Here is a 20,065-nt window from a genome sequence, read left to right as displayed (position 1 = left end):
AACAATGTAGCCTTGGATACAGTCATTCAAACATTGCATCCTTGAATAATCAGGTTAAAATGAATTTTGAGTGCAGTGTTAAAGGGAATAAAACAACTTCTGAAAGAAATATCAGCAATGGATGGTATATGTGAATGGATTCATTTTGCAAGAAACCCCAGACAGTTTTAGGATTGATTAGCTTGGGGATCCCTGGGTGGCTCAGCAGTTTAGCACCTGCCTTTGGCCCAGGGCGTAGTCCTGGAGTCCCAAGATTGAGTCCTACATTGGGCTCCTGCATGGAGCCTGCTTCTCCCTCTGCCTGTGTCTCTGCCTCTCTCTCTCTCTCTCTCTCTCTCTCTCTCTCTCTCTTTCTCTCTGTGTCTCTAATGAATAAATAATTAAAATATTTAAAAAAAACAAAAAAAGGATTGATTAGCTTTCAGAACCACTTCTTCCCATTCCACTCCTCTGCTGGTTGTTCCTTTGAACCTGCCCATTTTCTACATACAAATGTAGAGCCCTAGTTAATGACTTGAGAAATGATTAGTGATGTTGCTTGGAGTGTTAGCAAACTAGCTGTTATAAATTAATATTCTCTTTTTCTCTATTTGGATGAATGAGATAGAAGTAACAAAAAAGTTATATAAAAGTAGTTTATACGTCAAGAGTCTTTTAAGCTTATTTTTTCTTTGTATTTTAGAATTGAGACTCAATGAGCAACATTCTTTCAGATTTTCTTTGTTTACAAGAAAATAAAGTGTAAAAAGTAGAAGTAACATTTAAAATGACTAGTTATATCAGCTTCTGTGATAAATGAAATTAAACTACTTAAAGATTACATGTTCTTTATATATTTCCTCATGAGGTTTGTCTAATTATTCAGTCATCTCTCTCTTTTTTTTTTATTTTTTTATTTATTTATGATAGTCACACACAGAGAGAGAGAGAGGCAGAGACATAGGTAGAGGGAGAAGCAGGCTCCATGCACCGGGAGCCCGATGTGGGATTCGATCCCGGGTCTCCAGGATCGTGCCCTGGGCCAAAGGCAGGCGCCAAACTGCTGCGCCACCCAGGGATCCCTATTCAGTCATCTCTTGACAGACTATGTATACACTTTATGTTTGCGGATGGATGTTGAGCAAATTGTTCCATTTACTTAGATAGGCTTTCCTTTGTCACTGACCACCATTGAGGCTACCTGAGGTTTCTATTTGTTGACCCTAATTTAATTATATTTTGCTTTTTTTTTTCTTCTAACATTCATCTAACATATTTATTGAATACATACTATATGCCCTACTAAGAGGCTCTGGAAAAGAATGATAATCAAAACCAGAAATGGGCCCTATCTCCATAGAGCTTACAGTCTAGTAGTAGAATAATTAAATAAATAATCACAAACTGAGGTGAAAGTTAATCTGTACTTTTTACTAGAAAAGTACAGATTGCTGTGAGATTGACTTGGTCTGTTTTCAGAAGTCAGAGGTTTTCCTTCATGGTTACGGTTACCCTTTTGTTGCTCAGTTATCATTCTGTGATTATTATGTACGTTTTTCATTCTTAACTTTGGCATGTGTAAACTCCTTAGGGGAAAGATTTCTTTTTTCTCTACTGCCTAGTCCATACGAGGTATTCTAATTTCTTAATTTTTTTATTTTTAAAGAGATCTTACTTATTTATTCATGATAGACATAAAGAGGCAGAGGGAGAAGCAGGCTCCATGCTGGGAGCCTGACATGGGATCCCAGGACTCCAGGATCACATCCTGGGCCAAAGGCAGGCGCTAAACCACTGAGCCACCCAGGGATCCCCTCTAATTTCAAGTATTTATTGAATTACTAAATAAGTGTGAACAAATAAATTGTAAATTGTAGAATTTGTATATGAAATAAAATTTCTGTTTTAAAGGACATGTTACAACATCCTAAAATACTATATAATAACAATTTTTAAATGTTGGGTTTTTTTGTTTTTTTTTTAAGCATTTACAGGGTCATCATCAAATTTACAGCAAATTCCCAGTTTTGACTTCACATCCACAAATACCTTCCCAGAAGACTCAGTAGTTGTTGTTGGAAAAGGTATTTCCAAGTTATTTAGCTTGTTAATCATATGTGTTCTCCGCACATAAGCAAAGGATATCATTAAAAACAGAGAAGAGTGTGATTCAAGTGTTGATTAGAACTTTTTTTATTAGAACTTTCTTTTTTAAAAATCATTATATTGAAAAAATTAGAAGTGAGTACTTAATTTTACATTTCTGTCTTCTAACCTAACAGTAAATTGATGTTAGTAATTTTCAGAGCGATGTATTATGTGACAGCTTCAGTCTAGGTACTTCTAAGATCTTTTTAGGATAGCTAAGACAGTTTTATCATATTTTAAGTTCAAATAATAGCCCTTATTTATCATTTATCAGCTTAGTAATTAATATAATTTTATTATTTTCCATAGAGCCTAGACAAATCAAAATTAACACTTGTTATATATATTTTGGAGGGCTAGGGGACCTTTGGAACAATATATTTGCAAATAAAACTTTTTTCTTTTAAACTTTAAGTATAATTGACAAATAAAATTGTAAGCATTTAAAATGATTATTTGATATCCACATACATTGTGAAAGTTTTCCCCATCATTAATTACCACATCTCAATTAGTTTCATTTTTAATAAAAAAACTAAAATGTGATGATAGACATTGAAGATACACATCTTATTTTTGGTAAATACAGTGGAATAGAATGAAATGCTTGGAAAGCTTTCTTAATTGTTTGGTAGAGTCTCATGAATTTAATTTGAGACCCTTCTCAGTTTGGCTTCAACCTATCCTTGCAAACTTAGTTTCTGTTATTCCTCTGTTTGCCTTGTACCCAACCAAACTAAGTTATTTACTTCACATACATGCTTTATACTTGTTCAGCTCTGCTTGTAAGCATTCCCATCTCATAGGATGTCCCCTCCTTCTTCACTTACCTGTCCAAATCCATTGTGTCTTCCAATCCCAGCTCAAATCCTTGCTCCTTGAAATCATTTTAAACACCCAGCTCATACCAACCTTTCCTTCATGTGAACTAATTATTGCAATATGTAGTTCTCATTTAATATTGTGAAATGGCCAGTGATACCTCCTATGTGATTGTCCTGTTAGGGTATTTGTTTTTATATTTTTTATTTAACATGTTTTTCTTGCTAATTATATTATTTATTTCTTAAAGTCAAGAGCCTTGTGTTTAACTTTGTTATCAAAGTGACATCACATAAATACTTAATGGCAATTTGATGGTTGGTTAATTTCAGGTGTATTTGGAAGTCCAAATTCAGCACCAGTGGCCTGCAGCCAATCACTAATACCTTCTGTGGAAAATGGAGATACATTTTCAGTTAAACAAAGCTTTGAACCACCATCAGGAATTTATGGAAGAGCAGTCCAGCAAAGTATTCCATCATGTATTGATATTGAGAATGAAAAAGATGTAAGGTTATTTGCTGATTATTAGGATAAACTGAAGCCTATGTTCATCAGATTTGGGGTGAAGGTGTTTTGATTAAAATTTTTAAAATCTCAGGATAATTGAAATTTCTGATCCTTAATCATTTAAGTAATGGATTATTCATCTTTCCAGCAAATACATTCTCATTCTGGTATAAAATATCTAGTGTATTTTATACTATACATGTACTTTATATATATATATATGTATGTATGTACATATTCAACAATCTTCTAGGACACTCTAGGACTAACAGACTGGTATCCTCAAGCACAAATTTAGTTACGATATTAGTGCTATGTAATTTAATTTTGGAATCCTGAAATAAGGGCTAAAAAATGTATAGTTTATTTTTTTATATGTAGACACTTTATATAAAGTTTTCTGAGATAAAGATAGTTATTTAAATTTTTTTTATTTTTTTTATTTTTTTTATTTATGATAGTCACAGACTGAGAGAGAGAGAGGCAGAGACACAGGCAGAGGGAGAAGCAGGCTCCATGCACCGGGAGCCTGACGTGGGATTCGATCCCGGGTCTCCAGGATCGCGCCCTGGGCCAAAGGCAGGCGCCAAACCGCTGCGCCACCCAGGGATCCAAGATAGTTATTTTAAATGTCAAACTCTCTGAATACTTTCAGATATTTCAACTTTTTCATTCAGATTAAAATTTCTATTTCAAAATCTACTTATGACAAGATGAGACAAAAGAGAAAAGAGGAAAAAGAACTTTTTGACCTTAAAGATTGTGAAAAGAAGGAACAGAATTCCTGGGAGCAAATGAAACATACAGGAACTGAGAAAATGACATCTGAAAGTAAGTGTAATTTAACTTTTGGTGTGTTTTTTAACTGATAATATTCTAAAGATCGTGTACCTGTGCTTTAACTGAAGGCTAATAATGCAATATGTTGAACTATAACACTGAAATTTGCAAGACCCAGTATCTTCTATTATAATAAATACTATTTCTCATAAAAAGGAAGTTGATTGTTTTTCTCCCTTTTAGACTTAAATATTTTTGGAGATGAGGTGGGAATATCAAAAATGAGAGTTCCCCTTTAGAAAATATTGTCCTCAGGCCTCCATTGAAAGGGGGGACTTATTTAAAAAGGTCACCATCTTTAGTATTTTCAGATTCAGGTAAGTAAATTATTTAAATATAAAGAATACTGTCACAAATGCTGGTTAAGCTGAAGAGAACCGTATGGTTAATTGCATTTGTGATGAAAAGAGCACTAAACTAGTAGGAGTCAGTAAACAGACCTGGCTTCATAATTATCAGGCCTGCCTTTTAATGAACTTTGTAACCTGGAAATAGGCCTCAATATTCTGCCTCTATAAATATCCAAATTATCTCAAAGATCCAGATTATCTCAAAAGTCTCCTCTACTCCCTACAAATAGTCCTGTTTCACTAGGAAGTGGTATCCCATTTTATAGCTGAGGTTAAAAGAAATTGTGAAGTTGATTTATATTAGATCGTGATTTTTAAAAAAGCATTGTATTTATCACTTATTCAACCTGCTGTTCTGTACTTACTGGGTTCTCTGTACCTGTCGAAGAGTGACTTCCATGTTTTCAGTGCTATTTTTAAAAATATTAAATAGGTCTTAGGTGTAGTAGCAACTTGGAAAAATCAGAGAGATTGAAATTAAAAAATCACATGAACTATAATAAACATTAAGAATTATTGCTGGGATCCCTGGGTGGTGCAGCGGTTTAGCACCTGCCTTTGGCCCAGGGCACGATCCTGGAGACCTGGGATCAAATCCCATGTCGGGCTCCCGGTGCATGGAGCCTGCTTCTCCCTCTGCCTGTGTCTCTGCCTCTCTCTCTCTCTCTCTCTCTCTTTCTCTCTGTGTGTGTGTGTGACTATCATAAATTAAAAAAAAAAAAGAATTATTGCTTATTATTTTTGTTTATTGTTTAATGTTACTGAAGAGTAAACCGAACTATCATAAACATTTTAAAATTTATGTTGGGTCTGAAGTCTAGGTATCAACAACAACAAAAAAATCTAGAAAAAAATAAATATATAAATGTGATCTTGGACAACATACTTAATAGCTCTCAAAGATAAATGTAAAAGAGATTTGAACTAGATGACTGATTTATCCTAGTTTGTATTTCTTTTGTAATGCAAGAAGTTTAGAAAACTTGTTAAAATTCTGTATTCTCGGGACGCCTGGGTGGCTCAGTGGTTGAGCATCCGCCTTTGGCTCAGGGTGTAATCTTGGAATCCTGGGATCAAATCCCACATCGGGCTTCCAGCATGGAGCCTGCTTCTCCCTCTGCCTGTGTCTCTGCCTCTCTCTCTTTCTCTCTGTCTCTCATGAATAAATAAATAAAATATTTTTTAAAAAAATTCTGTATTCTCGGGATCCCTGGGTGGCGCAGCGGTTTAGCGCCTGCCTTTGGCCCAGGGCGCGATCCTGGAGACCCGGGATCGAATCCCACATCAGGCTCCCAGTGCATGGGGCCTGCTTCTCCCTCTGCCTATGTCTCTGCCTCTCTCTCTCTCTCTCTCTCTCTCTCTCTCTCTGTGTGACTATCATAAATAAATAAAAATTTAAAAAAAAATTCTGTATTCTCAAAACTAATAATCATTAAGTATGACTGATGACAGATATTGACCTGTAAAATTACTGGTTAAACATATCCTTAAAAACCAGTTAAATGTAGGCATTTGTGAAATTTAAGTCTATTTGCTAACATTCTTAAATAATTTCACTATTTATTAATGTCATAAAATCTTGGGGGAGAAAACCCACCAAACTTCTTACCTAGACCCTAAAAATACTGGCTAGTACTGTTAACAGTAGGAAGAGAAGTGCAGATAGTAGCAAATAGTACAAATTGATAAATATGTTTATGATAGTCATTTTCTAGTGCCTGATATTACCTTTTTAAAAAATATCTCTTAACATGAAAAAATAATACATTTTTACCCATTTACAAAAGCCAATACAAGAGCGCCTGGGTGGCTCAGTCGGTTAAGGTCCTACTCTTGATTTCACTTCAGGTCATGATTTTAGGGTTGTGGGATCAAGCCTCACATTGGGCTCTGCTCTGAATTTGAGATCCTTGAGATCCTTTCCCTTTCCCCTCCCTCTCCCCACCTTCCCACTTGCACATGGTGCGCGCTCTCTCTCTCTCTTTCAAATAAATACATAAATCTTTTTTTAAAAATGCTAATTCACATTTTATGTGATCTTTTTGATCTTTTCCTAACACCTCTACTGCAGGTGTCTTACATTGTTTGGTGCCCCAAGGGCATTACCCTAAGCACTCAATGACAATGATTTGTTTCCTTACTGTTTAAGACAATGCCTTACATCTGGAAAATAGTTTATAAATGTTTGATTATGGAAAAAATATCATTCTTATTACCACACCTGGTCTTAGGATTTGTAATAGACCATTAATTTAACACTGGTCATGCAAAAAAATTGGTATTTTTGGAATTCAGCTAGAATTCTTTACCCTGGGGCTTCTGGGTGGCGCAGTGGGTTAAGCATCTGACTCTTGGTCAGCTCAGGTCATGATCTTTGGTTCCTGAGATCTAGTCCCCCTGGCAGGCTCCATCCTCAGTGTGGAGTCTTGCTTGTCCCTCTCCCTCTGCTCCTCTGCCTGCGCTGGAACTCTCTCTCTCTCTCTCTCTCTCTCATTAATAAAATCTTAAAAAAAAATTTTTTACATGGGTGTTATGAAGCTTCATTTTCAGCTGTCAATTGTATAGTAAAACGAGTGTACATCCACATGTTTTTAAAAAATGAGACCATAATACTTCTTACTGATTTTTGGCTCTTAAAGCTAGGCGCCCTGGGCCAAAGGCAGGCGCCAAACCACCGCGCCGCCCAGGGATCCCTTAAAGCTAGACTTTTATTATATGACTCATGACTGTGAAAAACCACTTACGTATTTGTATTTGATATAATTTAATAATTTTGTATATAAAAAGTAAAGTTTTAAATAGGGTATTACATTTTTGTTAAAGATTAAATTGATAATTTTAGTTTCCATAAGAAATATTCATGGAATCTGGTCAGAATATCCTTTGTATCAGAGTTCTCTGATGCTTTATTTAATATGTTTTTTTTGTTTTAGGTGAAGCCTCTCCTGGAGCTGTTCCACAATATAAAGAAAGGATGTCTTCTGTCACTCATAGTCCAGAAATAATGGATACATCAGAACTACGGCCGTTTTCCAAACCAGAAATAGCGCTGACAGAAGCCCTTAGGCTTTTAGCTGATGAAGATTGGTAAGTTCACCATCCTTACCTTAAAATTAGGCTGAGTTCCAGAAGTTTTCTGAAAATTTTTTATTGAAAACTTTGAAACATTTCCTATTAAAATAGTCTTAGAAATGATTATTATAGTTCTTAGACAGTCTGTGTTTGTTTCAACATATTAATGTAACTGAACTCTGATCCTAATAGCACTGTATTACTACCAGTTATAATTTATATACCATAAGGACATAGTTTAGCTTTATTATGGATCACATAAACTTTTTGGTACTAGAATACAAATTTCATTATTTCTCCAAGTGTCTCTTTGTGAAATGCATCATGTAACAATCCTGGAAATAATTATCTGTTACTAGCATAGCTGCAGCAGCCACTCAACCCAGCCCAGTTGGAGTGTATACTGGCTGCACTTGTCCCATTTCCTTCCCTTCTCCTCCAATATCTCTCTGCATCCCCATCCTCCATATCCTCACTTTTATTTCTACTAGACTATATTCATCAACAATAAAATGTGCTATAATATCTCTTATTTTTTATAAAACCACCCTAAACTGCACATCTTCACGTTTCTTTTATTCCCCTTTTTTTAGCCAAGTGCTCCAAAAGGCTGGCTCATTGTCTACTTTTTTCTCATATTCTCTTCTCAACGTTTAATTCTCTCTTAACACTCCCCACCATGACACTCCATCAATAAAACTATGAAAGTGATCATCTTGCTAAATCTATACTGGTTACTTATTAGCAGCCATCTTAACCTTTTAGCAACATTTGACACAATCGACACGCTCTTTGTGATTTCACCTTGGAAAAATCAGAGTCTATTGGTTCTTTTCTTTAGTATGTTCTTATTCCTTTTGTTGGTTTGATATAGCTATGTTCCAAAACTTTGCTTACAAGAAAATCTTATGGAACCAGATCTGATCTGTTAGTCAGAGTTTGCCAACCCTTTTCCTAAATGATTACATTCAGCTGAATGTATGTCTGGATACTGGGTATCTTCTTGAGCTCTAAGCTTATAATCCATCTGCCTACTTGACAGTTTCACTTTGATGCTTATAGACATTTTAAGTTTAACATATCCAAAATAGAACTCTTGATTTCCCACTTCCTGCAAGGTGAGTTAACAGGCATAAGATTTGTCTACATATCTGAAAGAACTAAAGAAATTTGTATAAAATATATGAAACGGTGGTTTTCAAAATATTCTTCACTAGACAATGAAAAATAGTGATCCTTGAGAGACAGGAAACAAACAGGCTGAACTCCACAGTTGCCCTGACTTACTTTCTGCAGAGTTTCCAGGTCACAGCTCAAAGAAAGGAAAACTGTGTAAATACCACAGAGTTGAAAATGGAGCTGAGAGTTTAGGAGGGTTCCAAGGTAACTAGAGTTTGCAAGGCAGAGTGCTAGAGAGGATGAAGCTTCACAAAAAACTCTGAAGACCTTCAGAGGATTCTTCTCAAATATTAGCTGAATGCTAGTCAGGGCATAAATGTACATAAATTACCCAAAGCTAGAGCTAGAATGGAGTTATTACAGGGAACAATCCCTGAATACTTCTTATTCCCATCAGCACAGTGGAAAACTTCATAATTCACAGGGCATCGAGTAGAAAACTCAGAAGAGTTTTGCTTCTTAGTGTGGAAAAATAAACCATAGGCTAAAGGTTGGTTTGGCCCTGCTTATTGACAAAGCATAAAAGCAAGGCCTAAAAGGATCAAATTTATCAAATAACCTTATTCCATCCCAGAACAAAGCTCTAAAATGATTTAGGAATACAAAACTATCTCAGGTGAAATGCTATGTGACTGATATCCAATAAAAAATTACCAGGCATGGGCAGCCCCGGTGGCTCAGTAGTTTAGCACCACCTTCGGCCCAGGGCATGATCCTGGAGACCTGGGATTGAGTCCCATGTCGGGCTCCCTGCATGGAGCCTACTTCTCCCTCTGCCTGTGTCTCTGCCTCTCTTTCTCTCTCTCTCTCTTTCTGTGTGTGTGTGTGTGTGTGTGTGTGTGTGTGTCTCGTGAATAAACAAATTAAAAATCTTTTTTTTTTTTTAATTAAAAATCTTTAAGGGATCCCTGGGTGGCGCAGCGGTTTAGCGCCTGCCTTTGGCCCAGGGCGCGATCCTGCAGACTCGGGATCGAATCCCACGTCGGGCTCCCGGGTGCATGGAGCCTGCTTCTCCCTCTGCCTGTGTCTCCGCCTCTCTCTCTCTCTCAATGTGTGACTATCATAAATAAAATAAAAAAAAAATAAAAAAATAAAATAAAAAATAAAAATCTTTAAAAAAAAATTACCAGGCATGCAAAGCAGCTGGGAAATACAACCCATACTGAGAAGGAAAAAAAAGCCAACTATTGAAACCAATCCAAAAATGATACAGATGATAGAATTAGTCAGCAAGGACATTATAGCTATAGTAATAATTCTCTTCCATGTGTTGAAGAAGCTACAGGAAAGACATGGACAGAGAATCAGCTGTCAGACAACTTGCAAAATCCCTTTTGCCATATAATATAACACGATTGAGGGAAATAATATCCCCTTATATTCACACTCAAGGCGGGAGGGTATTATCGGGTGGTATATATCAGGGGGCAGGAATCATGGGTGCCATCTTAGAATTCTGTATTTCACATTGAGAATAAAAAGGATTACTTTATAATGATAATGATAAAAAGGTTAATTCATCAAGTGATGCTGATTTTATTTATCATATAACAGAATTTTATTAGTACATTAAGCAGAAACTGGTAGAACTGCCAGAAGAAATAAATTTCATAATTATAGTTGGAACTTCAACCTTCTCTTATTAATTGATAGAACTAGAAGAAAGAAATTAGTGAGGATATATAGAAGACTTGAATGACATGATTGGCTAGCTTGACCTAATGGCATTTAGAGAATGCTCCACTTAAAACAACAGAATTTACATTCTTTTCAAGTCTGCAAGGAACATTTACCAAGAATAATATTTTGGAACATAAAATAAGTAATTTAAAAGGATTCAGATTATGCACATTTTGTTCTTTGACTACAGTGGAATTAAATTAGAAATTAGGAATAGATACCTGGAAAATCTCTAAATGTTTTGAAATTAGCACACTTAGAAGCAAGCATGGATCTAAGAAAGCAATCAAAAGGGAAGTTAGGGCAGCCCCGGTGGCCCAGCGGTTTGTGCTGCCGTCAGCCCAGGGCATGATCCTGGAGACCCGGGATTGAGTCCTACATTGGGCTCCCTGCATGGAGCCTGCTTCTCCGTCTGCCTGTGTCTCTGCCTCTCTTTCTCTCTGAGTCTCTCGTGAATAAATATATAAAATCTTTCTTTTTTTTTTTTTTTTTATAAAAAGGGGGAAATTAGAAAGTATTTTGTAACTGTTCTTTTTTTTTTTTTTTTTTTTTTAAGTAGGCTCCATGCCCAGCTTTAGAGCCCCACACAGGGCTTGAAATCATGACCCTGACTAAAATCAAGACCTGAGCCAAGATCAAGTGTTGGATGCTCAACCAACTTGAGCCACTCAGGCACCCCCAGAGTATTTTGAATTTAATGAAATTAAAAATAAAACATACTAAAAATTATGAGATGCAGCTAAATTACAGGGAAATTTATAGTACCATAACACCCGTATTACAGAAGAAGAAACATTTTATATCAATGACTTCAGCTTTAACCTTAAGCTAGAAACAGAAGAGCAAATGAAGCCCAAAATAAAAGAAATAGTAAAGATTGCACGAGAAATCAAGAAAATAGAAAACCGGGATCCCTGGGTGGCGCAGCGGTTTGGCGCCTGCCTTTGGCCCAGGGCACAATCCTGGAGACCCGGGATCGAATCCCACGTCGGACTCCCGGTGCTTGGAGCCTGCTTCTCCCTCTGCCTGTGTCTCTGTGTCTCTCATGAATAAATAAATAAAATCTTTAAAAAAAAAAAAAAAAGAGAATAATCTCAAAAAAAACAAAAAAATTTGCCAAATTGTTCTCTAAACTGCTAAGCAGATAAACATGACTCTAATGAGTTCGGGTTTTGTAATGAGTTCGGGTTTTGTAAAGAAAATTCAAATCAGATAACTCATACTGAAATACAAAGTTTTAAGTGTCTTCTTCCCTCAAGTCTATTTGACTTAGGTAAAGGAGCAAACACTAATTAGGAAAGTATACCTGATTTTAAATGTGGCATACATTTTACAAGTTGGCCCAATTCATTAAAAATACTTTTAATGGAGAGTCGAGTTTCCTTAGGAATCCACATTTAGATAAACAGAAGACATTGACAGCCAGCGCTTTTGTTTCTTTTTTCCAGAGCCTTTGCTGGGACTAATGTCAACAAAAAATTTAATATGGCAATCTTATATTTTAAGCTCATGCTTTTAGGGATAAATTCTCAGGTCTTTAGTATGGGAACTGCAAATATAACTGCCATTACATGGTAATGGGAGTTAAAGAATGTAGAGTCCTCATGTAAAGATTAGAACATACTTTTCTTAGTCCTTCAAGGACTTTCAAAATGTTTGATTCTACTAATCCCATGCTGTGAATAGACTGGTTAACCTTCATTTTATAAATCTGACTGGGCTATGTGAGATTTGGTATCAGTTGATCAAGATTTGAGTTTCAGTTATGGATGAAAACTGTCTCAATTTGACTTTTATTACCATTATCATGAGTATGCAGGGTGCAGATGAAAGCTTTTTATCAGCTAACTATATGAAAAGATAAACACTGTAATAATTTATGTGATCCCAAATGGGCTAGATGTAAAAATCTTTAAAACAAGTTTTTATTTCCTCTCGTCCTAATCCCAAATCTTCTTTTCCCCCGGTGTTCATCATCTTAGTTAATAGCTCTGCCATGAACATTTGGTTGTTCATACCAAGTCAGTGTTGACTTTCTCATTTCTTCACATTCCATCAATTCTTTTATTTTCAGAACATACCTTGGCTGCTGATCCTGTAATCCAAATCACACCTGGCTGTAGTAGTGTCATCACTGGTTGGCATACTTTTATTATTGCTTGCCTCATAACAACAGCCAGACTGATACTGTTAAAACATGTTAGGGTCCCCCTAGAACACTGGGAAAAAAATATTAACTGTTTTCTATAGCTTACAAAGCCCTTCATTTTCTGTCCATTGCCTCTCTGTAAACTCATCCCCTACCATGCTCTGCTTTACTTATCTACTCTAGACAACTGGCTATTTCCTGAATACCTAAGCTCATTTATGCCTCAAGATCTTTGTATTTAATTCTTTGAACCTTCTACCAGTGCCTTCTCTCTCACTTCATGTGGGTATCTGCCAAATGTCACCTCCTCAGAAAAGTCTTCTCTCATGACTTTAAATTAGTGTTCTTTTCTTTATCCTCTTATACTGCTCTATTTTTAATATTGCTCTCTGACCTTGTGTTTTTATACCTCTCATAGCAATTTGATTATGATATCCCATGTTGTGGGGGTTTTTGTAGTTTGGATCAAATTTGGAAAAATTTTCACCACTTTTTCTTAATTTCTTTTCCTGCTTCCATCTCTTAACTGTACTTTCTGTTACTTGTATAGAACTGGGTTGTTTCTATAATTGTAAACTATTTTATGCTTATATAAAAAATAAGAATTTTGAATCAGACAGCTATTAAATAGGTTTACTCTTGCTACCTTGGATTCTTAGGTCTTGTCCTTTCTCTGAGTTTTCCATAAGTCATTCAGGGAATTTGAATGCTTAAAAAATGGCTGCAATCAATATTACCTAAGGAAATATAACAATATTACTAATGGAACTCATTTTGGCTCACATTTTTCAAACCTACAAGATGAAAATCATCACATTAGAAATGTTCTATCTAAATTCTACTTGAATCCATCCCACTTGAATCCCACTGTCTTGTTAGTATCCACCTACTCTTCGTCTGCCTTATTAGGGCAGATAATGAAAGAAAAATACAAATTACAGAACCATCTGTTGGTGGTTTCTGCTGTTGGATTATATATTTGCCAATAAGGTAGTTACTTTTCTTCCATTTTTGTTTTATTGCTTCACTCACCTCTTGTCATTCCTTTCTCTTCTGTTCTCTAGAAAGAATATGACATTCTTATCACTAGGGAGGAAGTATTCCTTTTTATTTACAAAGCATTAACTTAGTTTGACTGTTAATGGTGATTTTAGCTCTTAAAATCTTGTGAATCATGAAAGAGAACTATTTGAGCAAACAAGATTTTACATATTTTTTATTTGAATTCCTAAATGGTATGAGAAAAACAAGAGTTCCTCATTGGCGGTTTTTTATACACACAAAAGAAGACATCTGAGATCCTATTCCAGTTGGGCCCCATTTAATAAGTGATTTTTGTCATTTATTTCTTTTTCCCATAGGGAGAAGAAAATCGAAGGGCTGAATTTTATTAGATGCTTAGCTGCTTATCATTCTGAAATACTGAATACAAAGTTACATGAAACAAATTTCGCAGTAGTTCAAGAGGTAAACTTATTCTTAAGCTGAATTAAGTATTGTTTGGATAACAAAGGATAAATATGCCACATTTATTTGACCTTTAAAAAGTACCTCTGGGATGCCTGGGTGACTCAGGTGGTTGAGCATCTGACTCTTGATTTTTTCTCAGATTGTGATCTCAGGGTCATGAGATCAAGCCCCCCATGGGGCACTGCACTGAGCATTGAGCTTGCTTAAGATTCTCTTTCTCTCCTTTTGCCCCTCACTGTACCTTGCTCCAACCCCGCTCTCTCTCAAAAACAAAACAAAACAAAATCCCTCTGTACTAAATGATACGAGTAGGCTTATATATACTTAAAAGTAGCTCAGGTTTGGGGCTCCTGGCAGACTCAGGAGAGCATGCAACTCTTGATCTCAGGGTCATGAGTTCAAGCCCCATGTTGAGGGTAAATTTTACTTAAAAGTAAAAAAGTAGATTATACCTCACTTTGCAACATTTAAAAATTTTTATTAAATATTTATTTTTAGGACATAAGAAAATATGTATTAAAACATATTATTTAATAGTAAATTTGGTTTCAAAGTCATTATTACTGATTTTCTTTCAGAATATCAGCAAAATGTACATTTTGGAAATTTTTTTTAGGTGAAAAATTTACGCTCTGGAGTTTCTCGTGCTGCTGTGGTCTGTTTAAGTGATCTTTTCACTTACCTGAAAAAAAGCATGGATCAAGAATTAGATACTACAGTAAAAGTTTTGTTGCACAAGGCTGGAGAATCAAATACATTTATAAGAGAAGATGTTGACAAAGCACTGAGAGCTATGGTCAGTAATGTAACTCCTGCACGTGCAGTTGTTTCTCTTATCAATGGAGGACAGAGGTAATGTTCAAAATAATCTTGACATATCCTTAAACTAGAAATGCAGTTGTTTGCACTCTAGGATATAGGAAAAACACAGGCAATAATACTTTAGCATTATTTCAGTCAAAAAACAACCAATTCCTATGTAATAAACATCATATTAGATACAGAGCAAATAAATAATAATATTGTTATTCCAATAATTTTATTTATATTCATAGATCTGGAACTAAATAAATGTCAGTTATTATGAGTATTGTGTTTTTAACTTCTTGAGGAGTGGTGAATAATGTAATTTGTCATTTTAGCTTTCAAAGATGATTGTTGAGGGTTAAGTGTAGTTTAATCATTTAAATTTAAATCTTTGGTAAGTAGTTCATACATTAGCTTTGTTTCAATTGATCATGTTTCCTTGTAGCCATTTACACATTGCAGTAAGAAGATGTACAGCCCAACACTTATCAGATGTAGTAGAATATATGGAACCAGAGCGTATTTTATCTGGAACAAAGGATATGGCTGACCGCATATTACCAGCTGCTGCCAGGTTTGCTCAGGACAGTTCACAAGAAACCAGGTGAATAGCTGCTAATAATATTTGCTGAGTCTGTTAGGATAAGGGCTTAAAAGTAGGCAGCAAGGATTAAAAAAGAATAAACATTTTTTCTAAATGGACAGTGAGGGGACACCTGGGTGGCTCAGTGGTTGAGCCATCTGCCTTTGGCTCTGGGCATGATTCCAGAATCCAGGGATCGAGTCCCACGTCAGACTCTGCATGAAGCCTGCTTCTCTCTCTTCCTATGTTTCTGCCTCTCTCTGTGTGTCTCTCATGAATAAATAAATAAAAATATTTAAAATAATATATATATGTGTATATATATATACATATATATATATATACACACACAAACACACACACAAGTGAGGTTCCCAAGGATTGGTGCTGGAGCATAGACTTATTTAACCAGTTCGTAAATGATGTTAAGGGAGTGCACAGTGAATTCTCCAGATTTACAGATGACATTACATTCTTCTGGGTAGTGAGATGCCATGTCACAGGGATGAACTGCAGGAAAACGACACAAGAGTGTCAGAAAAGGAGTGGTCAGAAAAGTGGCAGAAGAACTTCCTTATGGGCATTTACGGGAAATGATAGATTTTCCAAGCAATTAGGTGAAATCAAGGAAATCGGTACACATGGAAAAGACAGAAAGCAAAATGGATAATGTATTGTCTCCTGAGACATGAGATGGCTGCTCTTAGAAAATCCCATACATTTCTGATTGCTGGAGATGCCTGGGTAGCTCAGTGGTTGAGCATCTGCCTTCAGCTCAGGGCATGATCCTGGGTCTGGGGATTGAGTCCCTCACTGGGCTCCCTGTGAGGAGTCAGCTTCTCTGTCTATGTCTCTGCCTCTCTCTCTGTGTCTCTCATGAATAAATAAAATCTTTAAAAAAAAATCTCTGATTGCTGTACTTGAAGAACAATTTTTGAAGGTCAAGAACAGTCAGAGAAAAATAACAAAATAATTAAGATGTGGATGGTACATTAGCTGTATTGATAACATGTTTTTTTTTCTTAAGTAAACTCTATGCCCAATGTGGGCTTGAACTCACTACTCCAAGAGCAAGAGTCATATGCTCTACTGACTGGGCAAGGTGCCCCTAGCTGTATTGGTGACAAATTTTGGATATAGTCAAGAGCCTAGGTTCAATTCATAACCCCAGTCACTTTTTATCCTTAAGCAAATTACTTAGTCTGTTAGGCTAGGTTTCCTCATATGTAAAATTAGATAGGTGGGGCTAGGTGATTGATAATGTCTAATATGAAACCTAAAAATGTATGGCACTTACATTTGAAGATAGATTAAAGGGAGGAGGGTGGGTCCTGAGTTCAGAGACTAAAGTAAAGGATAACAAATTATTAACATTTTAAGACAAAAGTATCCATGATTAGGTAATTGGAGTTAATCTTACGGAAATCATGATTCCAGAAACTAATAAAGTCAATGTGTATTCATGTTCTATCGCTGTGTAACAAATTACCACAAACATGGTGGTTTAAGGCAACTCAGACTTTTTTTTTACCTTACTGTTCTTTAAGGTACAAGTCTTGCATGGCTCAACTGCTTTTTCTGCTTGAAGTCTCCAGGGCTGAAATCAAGATAATGATAATGCTGAGCTCTTACCTAGAGGCTCTGTAGAAGAATCTGCCTCCAAACTCATTTTAGTTGTTCGCCAAATTCAGTTCTTTGTAGTTAAAGGACTTAGGTCTCTTTTTCTTTGCTGGTTGTTAACCACGGTCCTCACTCAGCTCCTTAAGGCCACACAAATTCCTTCTTGTGCAGCCCCCTCCATCTTCAAGCCAGCAATAGTATGTCGAATACCTACTCCTTGTGCTTAGAAGATCTCTGATTTCCTCTTCTGCTACCAGCCATAGTAAGCTTTGTGCTTTTAAGGGCCTATTTGATTAAATTATGTCTACCCAGGAAATCTCCATAACTTAGAGTCAACTATATCGTATAACATAACATAATCCTAGAAGTTATTTTTTTAATCTTTATTTATTTATGATAGTCACACAGAGAGAGAGAGAGGCAGAGACATAAGCAGAGGGAGAAGCAGGCTCCATGCACTGGGAGCCTGACGTGGGATTCCACCACCCAGGGATCCCCAATCCTAGAAGTTATATCTCATGTTTACAAATTGTAGAAATTAGAGTAGGATATCTTTGGGGAGCCATTTTGGAAGTTGTGTATACCACAGTAAAGTTCAAAACAATTTATAGGGAACCCTGGGTGGTGCAGCGGTTTAGCGCCTGCCTTTGGCCCAGGGCGCGATCCTGGAGACCCGGGATCGAATCCCACGTTGGGCTCCCAGTGTATGGAGCCTGCTTCTCCCTCTGCCTATGTCTCTGCCTCTCTCTCTCTCTCTGTGTGACTATCATAAATAAATTAATTAATTAAAATTTTTTTTTTTAAATCTAAAAAAAAAAAACAATTTATAGTTGTTATGTGTAACTTTTCCTTAATGACATGGTAGTTCTTCTAATCCATTTTGTCATTTCTTGGTTTCATATTTGAAGTTTTAAAATTATAGAATGGCTACAACTTTCCAGTCTTACTATTTCTCATATTTAGTGTCCCTATTGCTTGTTTACTTGTTTGTTTTAGCCAATCTCTTATCATGGGGCCTATGATGGACCTATAGTCCTTAACGTTCTGGGCTAAAAGTTATAATCATCTTTGAAACTATAACTGATTAGGAACTGCTTATCAAGGTGTGAACCTTATTCTGATTCTGAGGAGAGAACAGTAATTTTTATTTTCTGATACTACCTCCCTTTCTGTAATTTCATTACAATCAAAGAGGCCTGGTTGATAACACATATTCCTGAGATTATTCTGTATTCCCCACCCAACCCCCTTGCCTTCTCTGGTTCTTCTAGTCCCATATATTCCAAGTTGCAGAAAAAAGCATAACTGTAATTAATTTTACGACCAAGCCTCTTTGAAGAATTGTAATATGGTATGATTACAAGGTACTATAAGACTTCTCTATCCAAAAATATCTCCAATATGCACTTCTATGATAGATCTGTGGTTCTACCATCAGAACGATATCTTGGCATAAGGTTTTATCCTAAAAAGAATTACTTAAAAAATTATTTCAAAGTTTATATACCAGGATCCCTGGGTGGCTCAGCGGTTTGGCGCCTGCCTTCAGCCCAGGGCGTGATCCTGGAGTCCCGGGATCGAGTCCCAAGTCGGGCTCCCTGCATGGAGCCTGCTTCTTCCTCTGCCTGTGTCTCTGCCCCCCTCTCTCTCTGTGTCTCTCATGAATAAATAAATAAAATTAAAAAAAATAAAGTTTATATACCATAACAAAAAAACTTAGTTTGGAGAGCATTACACATTCATTATGTATCATCCATGATTTATCAACTAACTTTGGGTGTGTTTTTGGTAGCAAAGAATAGGTTTTTAAAGAATTGGAACCCAAGTAAGTTTTGGCAGCGGGAAAAAGGAAAGAGATAAGAAATATAAAAAATACAGACTTTGGGAAGGTTAACTTAAGTCGGAACACCTCTGACCAATAGGTGAGCAGCAAAAGCTCACTGAGCGGAGAGCCCAGGACAAAGACAAACTTCTCCTAACTCACAGTTCTGCCAAATATCAGCCCTGATATGGACCACAGTACCTGAAAAGTAGAATTCAAACTTTTGGTTCTCCAAAAAGAGATTTGAAGATTTGGAGCTTAGTAGTTTTAAAAGTGAGGGGCAGGAGAATGCTGTACTCTAGTTCAGTTAGTATAACTACATTTCAGTGGCTTATTTAAGATAGGGATGACGATATTAACAGGTTTTTTTCTATTAAAAAAAATTGCATCTAAGGACAGAAATTGAGCTTAAGATACATGAAATTATTTGCGTATTTCTCAAATATCCATAGGTACTATGGTCGGAAGATGCTTTTCCTTATGATGTGTCATCCAAACTTTGATAAAATGCTTGAAAAATATGTTCCATCCAAAGATTTGCCATATATTAAGGAATCTGTTAAAAGCTTACGGCAAAAGGTATGTGGAAAAAGTTTATTTTGTAAACATCTTTAAAAACAAGTACCAGGAAGCTAAAGGTAGAAGTAATAACTTCTTTGATTATTTCTCTATTAACCATTCAGAATATAGCTACAGTAGCATTTCAACACCTGCAAGTGAACAACTTGCAATCCACATTCATAGTGTCACTAAGTGTTTATTGAATAGAAGTTTGATATTTAGTAGAATATAAATGTGCTTTATTGGAGTTACAAGACTTGGGTTGAATCAAGACTTGGATTTGAGAATTAGCCAACTATACAACGTTAGATACATCATTTCTTTAACCTGAATTTTTTTATTTTTATGAGATAGAGAGGTTTAAGAAGAATAATTATAAAATATAGCATATTAATTTTTAAAATTTTTAAATTTTACTCAGCCAATATCTTTCCTATTAGTTGATCACATATTTGTTTAATTTACTAATTAGA

The 20,065-nt window shown here is 35.9% G+C and overlaps 1 protein-coding gene across 3 annotated transcripts in view; it reads left to right on the top strand.

Moving 5' to 3' along the window:
- The window catches only part of TOGARAM1 (TOG array regulator of axonemal microtubules 1), a 76,932-nt gene that overhangs the window by 39,339 nt on the left and 17,528 nt on the right, over positions 1–20,065 (top strand). For all 3 annotated transcript variants that reach the window (XM_041758433.1, XM_041758434.1, XM_041758431.1), the window contains 8 exons: positions 1,965–2,063; positions 3,282–3,457; positions 4,137–4,290; positions 7,583–7,736; positions 14,091–14,196; positions 14,816–15,051; positions 15,452–15,610; positions 19,484–19,610. In XM_041758433.1, coding sequence (XP_041614367.1) covers positions 1,965–2,063; positions 3,282–3,457; positions 4,137–4,290; positions 7,583–7,736; positions 14,091–14,196; positions 14,816–15,051; positions 15,452–15,610; positions 19,484–19,610 — 1,211 coding nt within the window. The remainder of the gene's footprint in view (positions 1–1,964; positions 2,064–3,281; positions 3,458–4,136; positions 4,291–7,582; positions 7,737–14,090; positions 14,197–14,815; positions 15,052–15,451; positions 15,611–19,483; positions 19,611–20,065) is intronic.

This window comes from Vulpes lagopus, chromosome 6, assembly GCF_018345385.1.
Source record: "Vulpes lagopus strain Blue_001 chromosome 6, ASM1834538v1, whole genome shotgun sequence".
Lineage (NCBI taxonomy): Eukaryota > Metazoa > Chordata > Mammalia > Carnivora > Canidae > Vulpes > Vulpes lagopus.
Note: the sequence above shows the minus strand (reverse complement) of the source record. Positions and strands in the feature narration are given on the sequence as shown.